Source organism: Geotrypetes seraphini, chromosome 4, assembly GCF_902459505.1.
Source record: "Geotrypetes seraphini chromosome 4, aGeoSer1.1, whole genome shotgun sequence".
NCBI classification, from domain to species: Eukaryota; Metazoa; Chordata; class Amphibia; order Gymnophiona; family Dermophiidae; genus Geotrypetes; species Geotrypetes seraphini.
The window spans coordinates 126,036,929-126,058,079 of record NC_047087.1 but is presented as its reverse complement, the minus strand read 5'-3'; the positions used below and the strand labels follow the sequence as shown (position 1 = coordinate 126,058,079).

The 21,151-nt window shown below is 40.3% G+C and overlaps 1 protein-coding gene across 2 annotated transcripts in view; it reads right to left on the bottom strand.

The window, feature by feature from the left end:
* ATP1B1 (ATPase Na+/K+ transporting subunit beta 1) overlaps positions 1–21,151 on the bottom strand; it is a 97,259-nt gene that overhangs the window by 63,909 nt on the left and 12,199 nt on the right. For both annotated transcript variants that reach the window (XM_033942046.1, XM_033942045.1), the window contains exon 2: positions 8,162–8,290. In XM_033942046.1, the coding sequence (XP_033797937.1) occupies positions 8,162–8,290 (129 nt within the window). The remainder of the gene's footprint in view (positions 1–8,161; positions 8,291–21,151) is intronic.

Sequence of the window (21,151 nt, the reverse complement as noted above, 5' to 3'; positions counted from 1 at the left end):
CCGTGTCCTTCATGTATGGCGACCAGTGATGGATGAGGGCGCACCATGTCCCGGTACAGCAGCATGATAACCTTCTCTGATCTGTTAGTGATCCCCTTCTTAATCATTCCTATCACTCTGTTTGCCCTTTTCGCCGCCACCGCACATTGCGCGGACCGCTTCAATGACTTGTCGATCAGAACTCTCAAGTCTCTTTCCTGGGAGGTCTCTCCAAGTACCGCCCCAGATATCCTGTATTCGTGCATGAGATTTTTGTTACCGACATGCATCACTTTACACTTATCCATGTTGAACCTCATTTGCCATGTTGATGCCCATTTCTCAAGCTTGATTATGTCACGTTGCAGATCTTCACAATCTCCCTGTGTCTTCACTACTCTGAATAACTTCTGCAAATTTAATCACCTCACTCGTCATACCAATGTCCAGATCGTTTATAAAGATGTTGAAGAGCACGGGTCCAAGCATCGAGCTCTGTGGCACCCCACTGGTGACGCTCTTTCAAGACGAGTATTGTTCATTTACCCCCACTCTCTGTTTCCTATACTCCAGCCAGTTTTTAATCCACATGAGTATTTCACCCTCGATTCCATTGCTCGCAATTCCGTTTGGCCCAGGCGCCTAAGGCCCCACCTGTGGGCGGGACTTGAGGCAACTGGGCCAATCAGGCCCTAAGGCCCGCCATTCTGAGGATGCCGGACCCGTCTGTCCATCCAACTTTTTTTTTAAGGTAAAGGGGGGCATCGGGAGTGGAGGGTGGAGTTGCTGGGTCGGCGGGGGTGTCATGGGGTTCGGCGGGTGTAGGTGGGGTTCGGCGGGCTGATCGAGGGGTTCGGGGGGGTGATCACGGGGGGGTGCATCGAGGGCAGGAGGGCCTGGGATCCCTCCTGCCCATATCTTAGTGGGGGTGGGGGTAGGGGGTTTTGGCAGGGCAAGAGGGTTTGGGCTCCCTCTTACCCCGATTGTGTCAGGTGGGTGGGGTTTCGGCAGGGCAAGAGGGCTTGGGCTCCCTCTTCCCAATCCGATCATGGTGGTCGCTGGAGGAGAGCTTGGGCTCCCTCCTGCCCGATCCAATCGGGGGGAGGGGTGGATTGCGGCAGGAGAGATGGCTCATCTATCCTGCCACGATAACTCCCCCTGAACCGCAGCACTTCGGGGTGAGGATCGCGGCAGGGGAAATGCCCTGCCGCAATCCTAATCCCAAAGTGCCGCAGTTCAGGGGGTGGGCAATCACCATGAGCCATCTCTCCAGCCACAATGGTTGCAGTGGGGGGGGGGGGGGCAGGTTGCCGTGGCCGCTGAGCTCATCGCGGAAGCTGCAATCAGCTCAGCAACCCCTTTTGCAGCACTTATACCTCGGGTTGGGCTGAGGCAGATAGTCTTTATAGCCTAAGAACATAAGAATTGTCCTACTGGGACAGATCGAAGGTCCATCAAGCCAAGTATCCTATTTCCAACAGTGGCCAACCCAGGACCCAAACACCTAGCTAGATCCCAAGTAGCAAAACAGATTTTATATTGCTTATCCTAGGAATAAGCAATGGATTTCCCCAAGCCATCTCAATAATGGCCATCTCAAATAAGGCCTATGGACTTCTCTTTTAGGAATTTATCCAAACCTTTTAAAAACCCTGCTATGCTAACTGATTTCATCACATTCTCTGGCAACAAATTCCAGAGTTTAATTACACATTGTGTGAAAACATATTTTCTTAAGTTTGTTTTAAATCTACTACTTAGTAGCTTCAACGCATGCCCCCTAGGCCTAGTATTTTTGGAAAGAGTGAACAAGCGATTCACATCTACCCTTTCCACTCCACTCATTATTTTATAGACCTCTATCATATCATCCCTGAGCTGTCTCTTCCCCAAACTGAAGGGCCCTAGCTGCTTTAGCCTTTCCTCAAAGGGAAGTCATCCCAAACCTTTTATCATTTTTATTGCCCTTCTCTGTACCTTTTCTAATTCTGTGAAAACTGTGTGTGCAATAGCCCCAAAAGCTTATCTGAGCATTGCCCGGATCTCTTCCTGAAGACTTGATGCTGGTACCAAAAGAGACATGTGCATGAGAATAGTCTATTGTACCAGTTTAAGAAAAAATTGAGACAAAGAGAACAGTTTTGGATATATAAACTTCAATCTACTGAACCTTATGGGTTAAACAATGCTATTGAATGGCAAGTTTTTTATTAAGATCTGTCGCCTGGTGTTGTTTCTTTAAATTTTTCAGCTGATCTGCATCATGTGACCTGGACGACATGAGAGGCATGTCTGTAATTGGGTTTAAATCTGCCTGTCGCTTGTGAGCCTTTGCCGTAGTTACAGAAGGAATGTTCTTTATTATTTTTTATTTAGCCCTTTTCTCCTGAGGCAGCATAATCTGCGAAACAAGGCTCTTGTAGAGGAAGGGCAATACAATCTGTGAAAGTGTTGTAGTGGGTGTGGGTGTGTGAAATGAGTGATCAATTGTCCTTTTCAACAGTGGCACAGCAGAATCTGCAGTTTGTTTGCTTTCAACAGCAGGACTTTCTGCACAAATTGCTGAGAACTACAATAGTGTTCATCTATAGTGTGGGTCCTGGATCATCAGCATTGGCAGCTCTGCAGTGCTTATCGACAGCTCCACCCAAGTATAAACAACTTTTTTCTCAGCTAAGTACTTGGGTTTTTTGCTAATTACGTGTAATACACTGGTTTGTATTTGAGCACTGAGTTTTGTTTGCTCTGCATTCAGGTGGGAGGACAGGTTTTTCACAGGTTTGGGCCTGAGTTGTTTTTTTTTTTTTTTTTTACTGTGCCCCCCCCCCCCCCACCAGATGGAAGAGGAGCCTTTGTGTTCCGGCTGGAATTGATATGTCCTGCTTGCTTGTCTGAGGCTCGTTTTGATTAAGTGAGATTTGAGACCAGTGGCTCAGTACAACACAGTGTTTGTTCCACTTTTGTCAAGTTAATGTGGTCATTAGAAGTATATTTTTGACAAAATTACCTTTAGAAATTTGTGCAAGTTGATTGATTGTTACATGGCCTTGCAGGGTTAGCCCAGCCCGCGTATACAGTATTCTAACCAACTGGAGATGATTCTCTTGGAAACAGAAAGTCCTAGCCTGTTAGGGTCAAAAGACACAAAGAGCTGGGAGAGCTTCCAGGTAGTTCAGTCCAAGTAGTATGCCAAGCTGGGAAAGCTTCCAGGTAGTCTAGTCCAAGTAGTATGCCAGAGCATGCTTCCAGTCTAAGGTATGAAGTAATGCTTCTCCAGGATGGTAATGTGTTTTAGAAAACAGGCAGAACTATGGATTGGTTGAGATGGAATTCCGAGACTACTTTAGGAAAGAATTTTTGGATGTGTATGGACTACCCTGTCATGTTAGAATCTTGAGATGAGCGGATCCGAAAACAAGAGCTTGAAGTTACATTACATTACATTACATTAGTGATTTCTATTCCGCCATTACCTTGCGGTTCAAGGCGAATTACACAAGAGTTGTCAGGAGGTTACAAGAATTGTAACATTGCATAAGAATTGTTGCAAGCATTACATAAGAATTGTCGAGAACTTAGGAATTACATAAGAATTGTTGAAATCTTTAGGAGCAACATGTTGGGTAATTAGAAACATTTTAGATTAGATAAGGGTGGAGTGTGTGGTAGGTGGAATTAGGGAAGGAATAGGTTGTGTTAAACAGGTTTTATGTGTTTTTTGAAGAGTAGGGTTTTAGTTTCTTTTTTGAATGTTTTGTAGTCTGTGGTCGTAGATAGCAGATTGGTCATTTATCTGTCTAGTTTAGCTGCTTTGGTGGCCATTAGATTGTCATATAGTTTTCCTCTTGACATTTTTAGTTGGTGGGTATGTGAATAGTGAGTGGGTTCTCCTGTGCCTGGTTGAGGTGGATTCGGTTAGTCAGTTGTTCCAGTAAGTTGGGCTTTCTCTATTAATAGCTTTGTATAGTAGGCAGTAGAATTTAAAGTGTACTCTTGCTTGTATTGGGAGCCAGTGTGAGTTGTGGTATGCTTCTGTGATGTGATCATATTTTTTCAATGAGTAGATGAGTCTTAGGGCTGTATTTTGTATTGTTTGTAATTGCTTTATCGTGGTTGCTGGGCAGGGGAGGTATAGTACATTGCAGTAGTCTATAAGTCCAAGGATAAGAGATTGTACCAGTAGTTGGAATTGTTTCCTGTCGAAGAATTTTCGGATTTGTCTTAGGTTTCTCATAGTCACGAATGATGATTTTATTACTTTGTTGATTTGTGGTTGCATGGTAAAGCCTCTGTCGATCAGTACTCCAAGAAGTTTTAGTGAGGGTTGAATGGGGTATGATATCGATTTTATTACTAGGTTAGTTAAAGTTGGAGTTTTGCTGTTTTCTAGGAGGAAGAATTTTGTTTTATCAGAGTTAAGTTTTAGTTTGTGATTTGTCATCCATGTTGCTATTGTTTCGAGTGTTCTGTGAATAGTGCCTGTCATGGTGGATTCTGGGTGGTCGAAGGGGAGGAGAATGGTGATGTCATCTACGTAGCTGTATGAGGTTATGCCATGATTGTCTAGGTAGGAGCTGAGGGAGGCTATGTATATATAGAATAGTGTGGGAGAAAGAGGTGATCCCTGAGGTACTCCGCAGCGGTTGGACCATGGTTCTGATTTTTCTTTATTTGTTTTCACCCTGTAGGTTCTAGATTGTAGGAAGCCTTTAAACCATGCGAGTACCTTGCCTGAGATTCCTATGGAGCCTAGTGTTTGTAGGAGGATGTCATGGTCTACCAGGTCGAAGGCTGCAGAGAGGTCTAGTTGTATGAGCAGGATTTTCTTGCCCGTACATAGATGTTGTCTAGCTGTGTCCATTAGTGTTCCTAGTAGGGTCTCAGTGCTGTAGTTGGTTCTGAAGCCTGACTGTGTGGGGTGGAGTAAGTTGTGGTTTTCTAGGTATGAGGTTAAGGTTTTGGCTACAAGACCTTCCATCAGTTTGATGTACAGTGGGACTGAGGCTATGGGTCTGTAGTTGAATGGTTGGTCCATTGTTCCTTTGGGGTCTTTTAGTATCGGAGTTATGATGATTTCGCTGAGGTCTTGTGGGAAGTGTCCATCTAATAGTAAAGACTGTATCCATTGTAGGAGCAGGAAGCGGAATAGTGTACTTGAGGCTTTCAATAGGTATGGGGGCAGTGGTTAAGGTCACAGGCTGCGTGGCTGTATTTATTATATAGTTTGTCGAAGTCTGACCATTGTATGGGTGCGAAGTGGGACCAGGTTCTGTCTGCTGCAACTGATTCTTTTTCTGTGGGGGGGAAATGAGATCACTTCTATGTGAGTGGGAATTCCATTGAACGTGGATCTGATATTTGCGATCTTGCTTTTGAAGTATGTGGCTAAGAGGGTGGCTGAGGGAGGGGAGGAGTTGCTGTTGGCTAGGTAAGGTGTGGTATCTGTGAGATTTTTTAGTAGCTGGAATAGCTTTTTTGAGTCTTGGGGGTCCTTCTCCTATTTGCTTTGAGTAGTATGTCTTTCTTTTTTCTTTCAGATTTTGCTTGTATTTTTGGTTCATTATTTTCCATGCTGTTTTTGTGGATTCTTGGCTGCTTTTTCTCCATTTCCTTTCTAGTTGTCTGCATTGCCTTTTGAGTTGGAGTAGTTCGTTGTCGAACCACTTGTCTGATTTTCTGTGGATTTTGGTTTTGGGTTTTTCTGGGGCTAGTTCGTCCAGGGTTGCAGTACTTAAATGGTTCCATTGTGAGACGAAGTCTTTGGGTGTCATCCATAGAGAGAAAGGCATCTTCCCAGCACACATGGAGAAAATCGTTGGGAATTGCTGCTTGCCTGGATTATGGAATCTGCTTTTGTCCAGAATATGGTGGGATCGATATGTTTGCGTGAGTTGTAGGATGTTTTTTGATTAATTGGAATGCTTTTGTTATTGGTCCAATTGATTTCGAAGGAGTATGTGTAGTGATCAGACCATAGGGAACAGTTCCATTTTCCGTTTGATTTTTGGATCTCTGGTTGTGTGGGTTGTTGGGACATGTAGGCTGCAATGTCGAGTTGGTGTCCTTTTTCGTGCTGGCATTAGTTTTTAGCGCATAGCGCAGGGTTAACATGCGTGGCAATGTAGCGCACACTAAAAACGCTAGCGCACCTTAGTAAAAGGAGCCCATAATCTTTTCTTTCATTTTCTTAGTTAGATATTGATTACATCATCAGTTATGAGATTTGGGGGAAGGGTTGCAAGAATAGTCTTATTCAGCAGCTTGTCAAAAAGTTTCAACATGATTGGTAAAATGCCTTGTGCTTCCAAAATGGCTCCACTTTCTCTATTTTCATTCCTCCCTGCAGGCACAGTTTTAGATGAAAATAAATGGAATGAATGATTCAGCTTCAATTAGCCCCTTGCACATTGGGTTTGTTGTATTCAGATATACAAACTGAAAATGCCTTCATTTATCACCTTTTATCATTCATCCTGCAATGAATGCACATCCCTAGAATGTAAGAAAATAATATACTTGGTCTAACAAATGGAGCACTAAGTCATAGTAACACAGTAACATAGTAAATGATGGCAGATAAAGACCCAAATGGTCCATCCAGTCTGCCTAACTGTATACACTCTACTATAAATTAATGATTTAATTATTCTTTTTCTTAGATATTTCTGGGCCGGAAACCCAGAGCTCTGCCCAGTAGTGTACTTAGGTTCCATCTACTGGCATCTCAAAGCTCACTCCAGCCCATCTAAACCATCCCAGACGTCAAAGCTCTCCCCAACCCATCCTCAACTGAATGGCCATATATGGGACACAGATCATGCAAGTCTGTCCAGTACTGGCCTTAGTTCTTCAATATATACCCATTATTTTCTGATTAGAGATACACTTTGTTCATCCCATGCTTTTTGAACTCTATCACCATTTTCCTCTCCACTACCTCCTTCAGGAACGCATTCCACTCTTTCTATAAAGAAGAATTTCCTAGCATTACTCTTGAGTCTACCAACCTCAAATTATGCCCTCTGGTTTTACCATTTTCCTTTCTCTGGAAAATATTTTGTTCTATGTTAATACCATAATAATGTTTTCAATAGTGGCCAACCCAGGTCACTGAAAACTACATTGCAAATTCTAATGAGATCTGTATACTGTGGGTCATTCTCTGCAGTCTTCTGCCATGTAGCATGAATGCACAAATCAGATACTCAAAGTGAAATATTTATATCAGAAAGAAGTGGCAAAGGGAAAGGGAAGGGGTGTGATTTGATATGCCACTTTTCTGTGGCTACAATCAAAATGGTTTATATTTATATATAGGTACTTAGTCTGTGCTTGGGTCAATCCCCAAGCCTGCCTAGCTATTATTTGTTAACTTTCCTATGCTCCTTAACGTAACTAAACTTGTTTTAAACCCAACTATATTTCATCCTTTAGTAATAAATTCCATAACTTAACTATATGTTGATTGAAGACATTCTTTCAATTTTGCTGATAATTTCATGAAGTGTCTCCTAGTTTTACTACTACAGTATTCCCACGCTTATTCGCGGTTCGCGAATCGTGAACTCGCTCATTCAAGGTCTGCTCTGACCGCCTCTTCCTGTAGTAAAATTGGGCTACACCAATCAGGAGCTGCGTGTCAAAGCACCTGATTGGTGTAGCCCGACTCTACTACAGGAAGAGACTGTCGGAGCATACCGCGAGTGATTTTCTGCACCCACTGGTGTCCCAGCTGCCCTCTCTTGCCTTTTGACATGCAAAAAACTGCATTCGCGGTTTTTTTAAATTCGCGGGGGTTCCTGGAACGGAACCCCTGCGAATTTTGGGGGAGTACTGCATTTGAAATTAATTAACATTTATTTACTTGTTTCAAACTACTCATATTTTTATTAACTTCTATTTGCTGTAGATGCAGGTTACCACACAAGCAGTTTTACCTCACTAGTCAAGTGTCTCTTGCTCCCAAAACATTCCTCATAAAAGAAAGGAGGCATACAATTCCTAGTTCTCCACCTGCTTTTGATAGAACATTCATTATTTACACAAAGAAAAGGTGAAACAAGTAACAAAGCTGCAGCCTGGTTACTATGGGAAAATATTCAATAAAAACTCAGTATGACATCTATGCTGCATCTATCACCCAATTAGCACCCAAAACCAAATGATAAAATTTTCTATTTACCTGGTGGTGCTACTCGATCCTGATATTTTGGTTCAAAATCACTGACAGTAAGCAGCATTACACGGATGGTCCCAATGAAAATTCCAGCTAGGCAACCGTAGAAAATCACATAGAACAAGCAGATCTTAACTGCAAGGAGAAAAGAATGGTGTTTCAAATTTTAGCTCACAATCAAACTAACAAAGATGGAGGTATGCATTAGAGATCTGGTCATGGACAGAGCTGATAAATGGGAAAACCTGATATCTGTTTACAACTTTAGGCTACAGCAGAGACTTACCGTAACTTCAGATTGTCAGTAGTAAGCAGTAGGTGGTTAAAAGTGAAAATAAGATGAGATTGTTTGTTTCAACCTGCATAGGTGTATTTGCTAGGAATGGGTGTCTGGCTGGGGCTCAATTTCAAAAAAAGATTGATGTCTAAAAGACAGCATAAACTGGCACTTGGATAGTCAAAAAGTCCACGTGGGCATTTTCGAAACTGACCTTCTAGATGTCTTTCTCATTTTGTCTCCATTGCGTCTAAATATTAAGAGGGTGTGTTAGAAGCATGTTTTGGGTGGGCTTAAGACTTGAATGTTCTGCAGAGATAATCATTTAGACATTTGGAGCTAGATCTGTTTTAAAAATGAATAAACATAAGAATATAAGAATTGCCATACTGGGACAGACTGAAGGTCCATCAAGACCAGTATCCTGTCTCCAATAGTGGCCAACCCAGGTCCCAAGTACCTAGCTAGATCCCAAGTAGTAAAACAGATTTTAAGCTGCTTATCCTAGGAATAAGCAATGGATTTCCCCAAGCCACCTCAATAATGGCCTATGCACTTCTCTTTTAGGAAATTATCCAAACCTTTTTTTAAACCCCACTAGGCTAACTGATTTCATCACATTCTCCAGCAACAAACTCCAGTGTTTAATTACATGTTGTGTGAATAAATATTTTCTCCAGTTTGTTTTAAATCTTTTACTTAGTAGCTTCATTGCATGCTCCCTAGTCCTAGCATTTTTGGAAAGAGTGAACAAGCGATTCACATCTACCCTTTCCACTCTACTCATTATTTTATAGACCTCTATCATATCACCTCTGAGCCATCTCTTCTTCAAGCTGAAGAGCCCTAGCTGCTTTAGCCTTTTCTCGTAGGAAAGTCATCCCATCCCTTTTATCATTTTTATCACCCTCCACTGTACCTTTTCTAATTCTGTGTGGCTATATTAGAGCGATCTAAGGGTATTAAACATTTTCATCTTTGTCTTCCATTCCTTTCCTGATAATTCCTAACATTTTATGAGCTTTCTTAGCAGCCGCAGCACACTGAGCCGAGGGTTTTAATGCATTCTCAACAATGACACCTAGATCTTTTTCCTGGGCAGTGACTCCTAACACAGAACCCAGCATTACATAGCTATAGTTCGGGTTCCCACATGCATCACTTTACACCTGCTCACATTAAACATTATCTGCTATTTTAATGCCCAGTCTTCCAGTCTCACAAGGTCCTCTTGCAATTTTGCACAATCCTCTTGCAATTTAACAACTTTGAACCAAAAGGTGCCCAAACTGACCAGATGATCACTGGAGGGATTAAGGCATGCCACTCCCCTTACTCCTTCAATGGTCACCAGCCTCCTCCCACCACCCAAAGATGTGGGAAAAATAGTATATTCCAGTCTGTATTACAGCTTCAGATGGCCACACAGCAGAGCAGAGGGGCACTCTAAGGGGTAGTGCAGTGAACGTCACATAAAAAATCCTAGGTACACATCACTATATCCTGCAAAACCCACCCAAAACCTACTGTATCTGAATAAAGATGACATCTACAGGCATAAGAGCTATTTATTGTTGTGTACAGGTGGGTATAGTTAAGCTTTTTCCCGCAAAACAAAACTTGAGAGAGTTGTGAAAATAAAGTCTCATCACTGCATTCATAGCTTGCTCCAAAACAAAGGATACCATTAATATGGCTCTTTCCATAGTATCAGACAAAGTGGTCTCAAGTATATCTGATATATAATCAAAGGCTCTCCACTATCTGGAACTTCAACCCCTGGAGTCTCTCTTGTTATTTCAATACCTCTATCAGATACCTTTAAAAGGCATCCATAGGGATTATTACCAGGGATTTTGGAACGTTTAGAAGGTATAAATTCAGTCTTCAATTGCAGAACACTGCAGCAAGAGTATTTTGTTCATACTATGAGTACTCCTTTGTTAAAAAGGTTACATTGGCTCCTAATATAATCTAAAATTCAATTTAAGATACTTACTTTAGTTCATATGTTCTTACACACTGGAATCCCTTGATATATCTCTCAGCACTGATCATCCCTTATACTCCTAAATATATATTACGATCTTTGACAGCAGATTACCGTACTTATCCATCATCCATCATAAACAAATTGGGAGGCAACAAAAAACTCAGCCTTTTTTGAAATTGCATCTACTATGGGCTCCTTTTACAAAGGTGCACTAGCGTTTTTAGCGCGAGCTAAAGATTATTGCGCGCAAACCTCGCGCTAAATGAAAAATACTAACGCAAGCTCTATGAAGGCGTTCAAATTTAGTGCGCGTGGCACTGTAGTGCACGCTAAAACTGCCAGCGCACCTTAGTAAAAGGAGCCGTATATGTTATGGAATCCACTTCCTCAGAATCTAAAATTAGAACAATCGTATCACACTTTCCATTCAATGTTAAAAAGATATCTATGCGAAAAGGTTTTCAATAATTAATAGTTCTACATGATCAACAAATCAGGAGGATCTACCCTTGAGGAGTTAGGGTATGAATGGGATCTGAATGATTGTGATTGTCATGGTCAATGGAGTTCTCCTTTGCCTTTTAAAATTTACTGTTGTTTTTAATTGTAAACCACCTTGACTTGCATGGCAAAAGGGTGGTAGATCAATTACAAAAAATGATAACGATAATGATAATTCTCAATCTCTATTCAATTTTTTTCTGTAACACTATTTTATCCTGAATAGTAGTTTAAGGTCTTTAAAAGCACAAAGGCACTCTCACCAACAGAAATCTGAGCATGTTAGAGACCTGCTACAATGCACACATTGCTGCCTTATGCTAACATTTTCATCAGAGATTCTTCTTAATAAGAGAATTTGTTGACCTTTATTTTTTTTTTTTAATGCATATGTTAAAACATAAGAATGAAATCTAGACAAAAATAGGGGATCTATGAATAAGCTGGTTAAGAAAAACATATGCCTGAAGAGGTGCTGCGTGAGGATCCGCTAAGGGGAAGAAAAACTCCATTGGAATATCTTACCTGCTAGCATTCAAACTTGGGAAAAGGTAAAACTTGGTCTTCAATAGGTTTTTCATTGTCCTTCTCTTTTATTTTTTTTTTAGTTCAGTACTCTGTTTTTACAGCAAAGTCAGTTTAGGCAATAGTCTAGCCTTTAACATCTCTGTTAGGGTTTTTATATAAAACATGTTTTAGTCTAAATTAGTATTTTAGGTTGTATTTCAGAGCATAAGATCAGACAGGATTAGGGCATATATAGCAGTTGAGGAAAGCCTTGTCTAGTGTTTAACTCCTACCCACTCTCCCCAGCTCCCACCCATCCCTGGCATAATCTCTGATTTATAGTTCCTTGAATCAATTAGAAGGCTATAAAAGTAATTAGCTAGTAAGAAATAGTCTAAGAAATCCTTGGAGGGTAACCTACCAATTACAACATTGGGGCCACTTGATAACGGTGATCATAACATAAGATTTTGTTCCCCGCCTAGATTTGTAGATAAGCAGGCTAGAAATAATTTTAAATAAATAAATAAAATAAAAATGTAATCTCGGGAGTAAGTTTGCACAGGAAATCCAATACAACAGCACTTAACTTTTAAAAAGGAGACTATGATAACAGGAGGAGAATGTTAAAAAGAAACTTAATACAGCTGCAAAGGTTAAAAATATACATCAGGTGTGGATGTTATTCAAAAATACCATCCTGGAAGCCCAGATTAAATATATTCCAAGTATTAAAAAAAGGAGGAAGGAAGACCAGACAGCAGTCAGTGTGGTTAACGAGTGAAATGAAGGAAGCTATAAGATCTAAAAGAGAATCCTTCAGAAAGTAGAAGGATCTAAATGAAAATAATTGTATAGCAACACAAGGAAAGTTGAGTCAAATGCAAGGCGCTAATAAGGAAAGTGAAGGGAGATATTGAAAAGAAGATTGTGCTGGAAGCAAAAACACATAGTAAAAACTTTAAGTATATTAAAAGCAAGATACCGGGAAGAGAATCAGTTGGATCACTAGACAACCAAGGGATAAAAGGGAAGACAAGGTCATAGCAGAGAGATTAAATGAATTCTTTGCTTCAGTCTTCACTGAAGAAGACGTGGGGGAGTTACTGGTGCCATAAATGGTATTCAATTCTGATGAATCAGAGAAACTCTGTTACACTAGACAAAGTAATGAGTCAATTTGACAAGCTGAACAGTACCAAATCGCCTGGACTGGATGATATACATCTCAAAGTGCTGATAGAATTGAAAAATGAACTTGCAGAGCTATTGTTAGTAATTTTTCTTTAAAATCCAGCATAGTACTGGAAGACTGGAGGGTGGACAACATAACACCAATTTTTTTAAATTATATCTTTATTAATGTTTTAATTTTTCATGATCACAACAATCATTTGGAAAATACAGTTTAAACACAATAAGAAACGGAAAAGGATAATTTGTAAAACAAGGAAATACAAAGAAACTTTGATTTGCTTATATTGTGGGTAATCCACTATCTTGGGGGAAGAAGCACATTAAATATAACGGACAACATCATTTCAATAATTATTGGAGGAAAAAAGAAAAGGTGACCTTGAAGCAAGCCTGGTTTTTCAATAATGAGCATCATTCTTGTGTGTTAACAGGTGTACTAGTCGAAGTCACCTCTTTACCCAAGATAAATCTAGACAGCTGTGAGGATTCAAGGAAAATATATCTGACTCCTTAAAAATGAACCAAGCATATACAGGGAAATCTAAGGACAAAAGATGCACCCAGTTTTAAGACTTGAGATCAAAGTAATAGGAAGTGCTTCCTCTTTTTCTGTGTAATTCTGGACACGTCTGGATTCATTCTAATTTAATTTATCTTTGAATTTAAAGAACATTTTTAATAACCATTCTCTATCTGAGTCTAATGCTAGTTGAACAAACAAGGTAGCAATTAGTACTGGTTCTATATCTGATCCTTCTAATATATCCATTAAATCTAAAGCATCTACTGCTAGATCTTGTTGATTTTCTATTGTTTTTTTTATTTCCAAAAGGGAGATAGTAAATCTTTGAGATAGGAGGATAAGATGTTTCTAGAACTTTCAGTAACTCAGAAAGATATCTTTTAAACAGATCAAGAGCTGACACAGAAGATAATTTAGAAAAATTAATCAGTCTGGGATTCAAAAAGCATTTGACAAAAGTACCTCATAAAAGACTTCTGAGAAACTAAAAAGTCATGGGATAGGAGGTAATGTTCTAACAAGGATTAAGAACTGGTTGAAAGACAGAAAACAGAGAGTAGGTTTAAATGGTCAATATTCTGAATGGAGAAGGGTAAATAATGGGGTTCCCAAGGAGTCTGTGCTGGGACTGCTGCTTTTTAACATATTTATCACGGATCTAGAAAAGGGATTAACTAGTGAGATAATTAAATTTGCTGATGACACAAAATTGTTCAAAATTGTTAAATTGCAAGATGATTGTGAAAAATTACAAGAGAACCTTGTGAGACTGGGCATCAAAATGGCAGATAATGTTTAATGTGAGCAAGTGGAAAGTAACACATGTGGGAAAGATATAGCTACATGATGCTGGGTTCTATGTTAGGAGCCACTGCCCAGGAAAAGGATCTAGCTGTCATGGTTGAGGACACATTGAAACCCTCGGCTCCATAAGTAAGGAATTATCAGGAAAAGAATGGAAAACAAAAATGAAAATGAAAATGTTATAATGCCCTTGTATCACAGCTGCGCCTCAAATACTGTGTGTAATTCTGGTCGCCATATCCCAATAAAATATAGCGGAATTAAAAAAGTGCAGAGAACTTAAGGGTAACAAAAATGATAAAAGGAATGAGATGACTTCCCAATGAGGAAAGGCTAAAGCGGCTAGGACTCTATCATATCACCCCTGAGATGGCTCAGGGGTGATATGACAGAGGTCTATAAAATATTAAGAGGAGTGGAAAGGGTAGATGTGAATTGCTTGGTCACTCTTTCCAAAAATATTAGGACTAGGGGGCATGCAATAAATCTACTAAGTAGTAGATTTAAAACAAACCGGAGAAAATAGTTCTTCACACATGTACCGTATTTTTCGCTCCATAAGATGCACTTTTTCCACCCCAAAAAAGGGGGTGGAAATAAAGGTATATCTTATGGAGCGAATACCCAACCCCCCCCCTTATCTTTTTTTTTTCATTGTCATCCTCCTTCGCTAAACGCGGCTGCCTGCCTGGTCCAGGCAAGCAGTGATAGCTGACGCAGCTCATGGCTCGATTCCTCTTATTTCCCTTGCAGGCAGACAAACAGGCTCCGGCCCCCTCGTTACCTTTTTTTTAATTTGCATTCTGTTGCCCTCCCTCGCTAAATGCGGCTGCCTGCCTGGTCCCGGCAGGCAGTAATGGCTGACGTGGCTTGTGGCTCGACTCCTCTTCTTTTCCCTTACAGCGGAGTGGCGCACAGGGCTGCCAGCCTGGTCTCGTGCCACTTCCCGTGAGATTGTTCACGGGAAGCAGCCCGGGACCAGGCAGGCAGCAACTGTGCGCCGCTCCGCTGCAAGGGAAAAGAAGAGGACTACAGCCGCAAGCCGCATCAGCCATCACCGGGACCAGGCAGGCAACCGCGTCTAGTGAGGGAGAGTGACAGAATGAAAAAAAAAAAAGGTAACGGGGGGGGGGGGGCCTGCCTACCTGCGGTGAGGCCTGGAAGGGAGAGGCCTGCTTGCTTGCCTGAGGGGGCTGCCTGGGAGGGGGAGGCCTGGTTGCTTAGGGGGTGCTGCCTGTGAGGGGGATGCCTGCCTGCCTGCCTGGGGGGGCTGCCTTGGAGGGAGGAGTACTGTCTGCCTGCCTGGGGGGCTGCCTGGGAGAGGGAGGCCTGCCTGTGTGCCCTGTCCCGGCCTACCACTAGATCACCAGAGGGAGGACAGGGTACAGAACCTGGCAAGGAGTGTGGGGTTGGGTGCAGAGTCTGGCAAGGAGAATTTGGTTCAGAATGTGTTTTTTCTTGTTTTCTTCCTCTAAATTATGGTGAGGTGTGTCTTATGAAGCGAAAAATACGGTAATTAAACTCTGGAATTTGTTGCTGGAGAATGTGGTAAAATCAGTAGCTTAGTGGGGTTTAAAAAAGCTTTGGATAATTCCCTAAAAAAGAAGTGCCATTATTGAAATGGCTTGGGGAAATCCATTGCTTATTCCTAAGATAAGCAGCATAAAATCTGTTTTACTACTATCTAGCTAAGTACTTGGGACCTGCATTGGCCGCTGTTAGAAACAGGATACTGGGCTTGATGGACTTTTAGTCTGTTCCAGTATGGCAATTCTTATGTTCTTATGATACCATTTTGAATTCAGCCTATAACTATGTACCAAATGCTAAGGGCTGGATATTCAAAAGCATTTATCCATATAGTGGCACCCATATGCAAATAAGTACTGTTACTATTCAGCAGAGCTATCCAAATAGTGTTGCTGAATATTCTTACAGAATGCTTTAGCATAATTTGGCATTATCAGGACAGAGCGAGGTCATTCTGCCTAACTGTACAGATAACTGGTGATATTCAGCCACCATCCAGATAGCTATGTGATTGTAATTAAAGGAAGTACATTACTGAAGTATGCAATTTATAATTGGATGATATTTTTGAGCTTGTAATTTGATTGGAGATTGCATTAACCATGTATGTTTACTAATGAATGAGATGATGTCAGGATATCAATAAAAGGGGTAATCCCCAGAGTCTGGTGTGGCTCTTAGTTGGAACACTGCTATTTAGCAGTTTCCTAAGAGCTCCCAATAAGGCCTTATTTGATTTGAACATATCTACTTATTTGCTTATTCAAAAATGAATGGGTGTAGATAAAAGACCTTCTTAGATAGGATCCTAGCATTTCAAGTTGGTAGGCAACAATCTTGGTTAGGTGAATGTATTCACCAAGCTATGTTATTCTATTGCAGTTTTTGGAAATTAATTAACACCACTTTGTTCGATAAGTTTATTACTTAGTGAGTTTTATTATTGAAATTCTATTTTACAAATATTTGTATTTTTTACTGTATTATTGTATTTTGCTGATTGTCCAGCTCTTTTTAGGGTAAACCGCCTAGAACTTTTGGTTATGGCGGTATTAAAGAATACAGTTATTATTATTATTCCTGGTGTTTCTTAGAACTTGGAAGAAAAGGGCCAAGAGTTTCCCAGAGAGTCTCCTGTTGCAAACAGATATACTATACAACATCAGGCTGGCAAAAAAGGCAGTCAAACCGCCTAGCTATTTGGATAGCAGATGAATATTGCCTGTAGCCAAAATGTTAGCAGCAGTCACCACTGAATATAAATATGCTGAGCTATTCCAAACCAGATAGTAGAGCTAAATATGTGAAAAAGATTTAAATACAGCACCCAGTATTTAAAAAAACATCCCAACTATGGCATTTGAATATTGACCCATCAGTATGTTTCCTAACACTTTAGAGAAAATACAGCAGGCTAAGATCCAATAAAAAGGTGAAAACCTCCAGAATGGGATGATTCATCGTGGGATGTTTCAGCATGACTGCGATGAAATGGCCATGATCAAAATTGTCCCATTACAGGGAATCTGGGCTTCACAGTACCAACATAGAGCGAATGACGTAGCAGACGCAGCAGTTCCGTGGCTGCTTATCCCCCCAGGCAAACAGAGAGGAGAGGGGGACGGTGTAATTTTGAGATGTGTGGGGGAGGCATCACCCCTACACTGAAATTTTTTTGGGGTGGGGGAACATCGCCCCCCTAAATGTTGAAATTTTGGGGGGTATGGGGGCATCACCACCCTAAATGCTGAAATTAGTTTATTCATTGCGGCCAGTTCATCATGCTGAAACAGATGCGCTGAACTGGCTGCGATGAATCATCCTAGACCCAAAAAATTCAGGGAAAGGTCATTTACTAGAAAACATTCTTAATGCATTAAATTTGTTTTGGTCTGGTAGTTTCATCCAGCCCCAAGGCCCAGGCTCCCCACTAGCCATCACTGAGGTGCCAGATTGTGAACAAGGAGGAGAGGGGGAAGGTGTAATTTTGGGAGGTGGGGGGGAGGCATTTTTTCACATTTAAAATACATTTTCTAGATATGTTTCATCATGAAATATTATTGTTATTGCTACATCAGTCTTTCTTTCTATTCATATGCACAGATTGGGGACTCTTTCCACTGTGGAAAAATTTGGCAAGTGGGTCTCTCTGAAGTAAGAGCATTCCTGCCAAATTTCTGTAAAATAAAAGGACAGTATCCCAAATCTTCATGTTAGGGAAAACAGGACAAAAATGAGAGATATTTACTTGACCAAATGGGACAGGAGATTATAACAGGGTATTTAATGAAATTCATCCCACTGCCTACTAAAACACCAGAAGGAATGAGGCATCTAACATCTGCCAGTTGTTGAAGAATCTGAGGGGTCAACTAGTAGAGCCTATCATGCATGCCAGAACATAGTCATATGAAAATACTGTGAGCATTTGCAAACCTCACAGGCTGTGCTGCTCAAGCCAGACAGGCTTCAAGTTTTTGAGAATGAAAAAAACTTGGGCACACTACACACTTCCAAGGAAGAGAAGACATGAAAAGGGCAAGGGAGCTAAAATGGTGAAATAAAGCAAAGGGAAATGTACTTAATTTTAATCATTTTAGAGGCATGCTTATATTTCATATTTCTTTGATATACTACAAATCATCAAGGAGAAAATCTAAGTAGTTTACAATTGAAAATTAGGGAAAATCAGTGGCAACTAACCATGCCTAGTTTAACAATTATTTAGCATATAATTTAGAGTCTAGATTTAGAAAGGTATTTCCATCTATTTTTTCTGGCAAAGTTATATTTCTCTGAATCGGAAGCCAACAAACGGCCTTGAAGATGAAAGTGAAGGACACATAACAAAGAAGTCATGAGGAAAAGATGTCAAATGTCCAGCCAGGAATATGAAGTTCAAAAGTCACTTTATTAATAAGGGTGCCACAAGAGCTCTGACAGAATGAATATTCAATGATTCCTTCTATTGCAGTTGATTCATGAGTTAAAAAAGAAGAGACAAGTTGCTATGCTGAAGAAAATTAGGATAGTCCTGCCACTGAAATCATGTGAGGGGTTTTAAGTCAAATAATTGCTATTAATTGTGGTTGATTAACATCCTGGCTTTTGTACAAATATTACTCATATATTTTAAAGCATCAGTAATACTTATTGTTTTCAAACTATCCCTATCAATCCCTATTAATGTAATTTTATATTTTGATGTATGTTAGGGTTTCATCAGTTTTTCTGCTAAATGATATTCATCATTGGTGCAACGTCTATGCCATATACAATTTGATTTTTTTTTATGTAAGCATGTAATTTGTTATACTGTAGTGTGTTTTTGTATTGATTTGTACGACAAATGTTAATGTCTTTTTTGTATATTAAGGCAGGGGAGAAATAAACAAACTTTCTCTCTCTCACTACTGATTGAATTTCTAGACAGTCTTTTTGGTTCTAATTTTCCTTCACATTATTGTGTTCTGGCATAAAACAGTATGAAAATTATAAATAGCCAATAAATCTCTTTTTAAACTCCCCTACCCCAGAATCCTTTTCTCCCTTGGGTTTATAGTAACATAGTATAAAACAGCAGATAAAAAAGGCAATTCTATAACTGGGTACATGCAGCCACACATACTGTGCCCAGAAAAGTGGCTTTTAAGCACATAAGTACAGGACATGCTGTTCTATAAGAGCACGTAAGTACTATAGCACATAACTGCAAGTGGGACATACACATGGGTGGAGAATAGGAGGGACATAGGTCAGTCTTCAATTAATATGTGCAGCTTATAAAATACTATGTTATGTGTATTACATGGTGCATTTAGGTGCATCCACTTATGCTTGTCAATGACCTGGAGTACATGCAGAGAAGCTTTTTTTCTACTCATTTATATATGAATATGAGAATTACCCTAATTGCACTATCACCAGTCTTTTGGCAGCTGAACCACTAAGATCTGTTTTTGGGTTCCTTGAAACAGAATTTCGAAACATGGTCCATGTCGGGATCTATTGAACAACTTTAGAAATAAGTGGGAGTTATTTTTCTCTCCTTCTTTTTGCCATTGGAAATTATTGAAGTATGTATTTGAATAGCACTTATTAGCACTTTTTCCCAAAAATTCCATACACAGTGATGGGGCAGTGGGTTCGGCTATAGGAGCTTCGGCTTTTGGCTGGATTACACATTTCTGAGTGTATGTGATAAAAATTTCTTACACACAATCCATTTAATAACATTCTTGTTAGGAGTTCTTTATAATATTTATTTTTCATATTATTTTTGACCTCCTTATCCTCACAAATTTTAACAAACCAGCCCCCCTACTCCATTTATTGTGACTTAGTCTACACCTAAATTTAGGCATAACAATGGAGGTTTAAACTAGTATTCCAAAATGGAATCATGATATCAAGATGTCTTTATAGAACAGGCGTACTCCATGCAGAATTGGGGTGGCAAATGGAGGTGCCCTGTCATAGAATTGACCCCAAAGGGTCTCATGTATTAAAGTATGAAATAGCTTCATAAAAATCCAATTATTGTGAAAATAGTGTAAAATGTCTCTAATTTGATATTTTATCATGTTTCTGATCATTTTGTGCTCACTATGCAATAATGAACTTCTGTGCAAAGCTCGCTTTGTGCAAAGGTTTATGTAAAATTGCCATTACTGAGCTGCTGAAATGCAAATTCATGCAAAGCAGCTCACTAATGCCAAATGTACTGAAAACAAACATGTGACTAATACTTTGTACAACCTCTGAAAATATATCTATTTTTTTGAAACTTAAGTAAAAGACCCCTTCCCCTTTCACAAAGCAATGGTAGGTATTAAAAGTTGTCATGGCCTGAATTAGAGGTTCTCGGCTCTCCCAAGAGGCTTTCAATCCCTGGTAATCTATTGACCTTTTCTCCCAGGCATAAAGTTTTAAGAAAATGGGTTCCTCCCAGACTCTTCCACCTAGACAACCTCAAGCCCCTCATAGTCTAGCAGTCTCTGCACACACACATCCACACACATTCCTCCCAGTCCCAACTCAAGGCATAAATGGAAAAAGCTACCCACCAGAATACCCATGCCCTTTACACCCTGCCCTTCCAACAACTCATTGTCTAGACCAGCCTACTTCCTATCCCCTGGGCCGTCAACTCACCCTAGAAGTCTGGAGAACATTGGAGGCAGGATCAATTATCATTTATACTTTGCCTGAAGGCATTGACAAAATGATGCCATGTGATCCCTAGTGGTAGTACTAGTACTTTTGGTACTATCACTGGGGGATGTCTAACAAATTCTGCTAATGCTCGGGCAGTACCACTTTATTATTATTATTATTACCATATATATTCGAATATAAACCGAGATTTTTGGAACAAAAAATGGCCCAAAAATGGGGATCTCGGTTTATATTCAAGACATTCAACTGTGCAACTTCTGCCTCCCTCCTAAACCCATCGCAGACCTACCCAGAGCCTGTCTTGAGCCCTGGTAGTCCAGCGGTAAGCCAGGACAGGAACGACCCCTCCCCTATCCTGGCCAGCTCTGCCAGCAAATCAGTTCAATAGTTATCAAATGCTTCTACAAATTAAAACTCATTCGATCTCTCTCATCTCTACTCGATCCTCCCTCTCTAAATATTCTTTTTCACTCCCTCATCATTTCA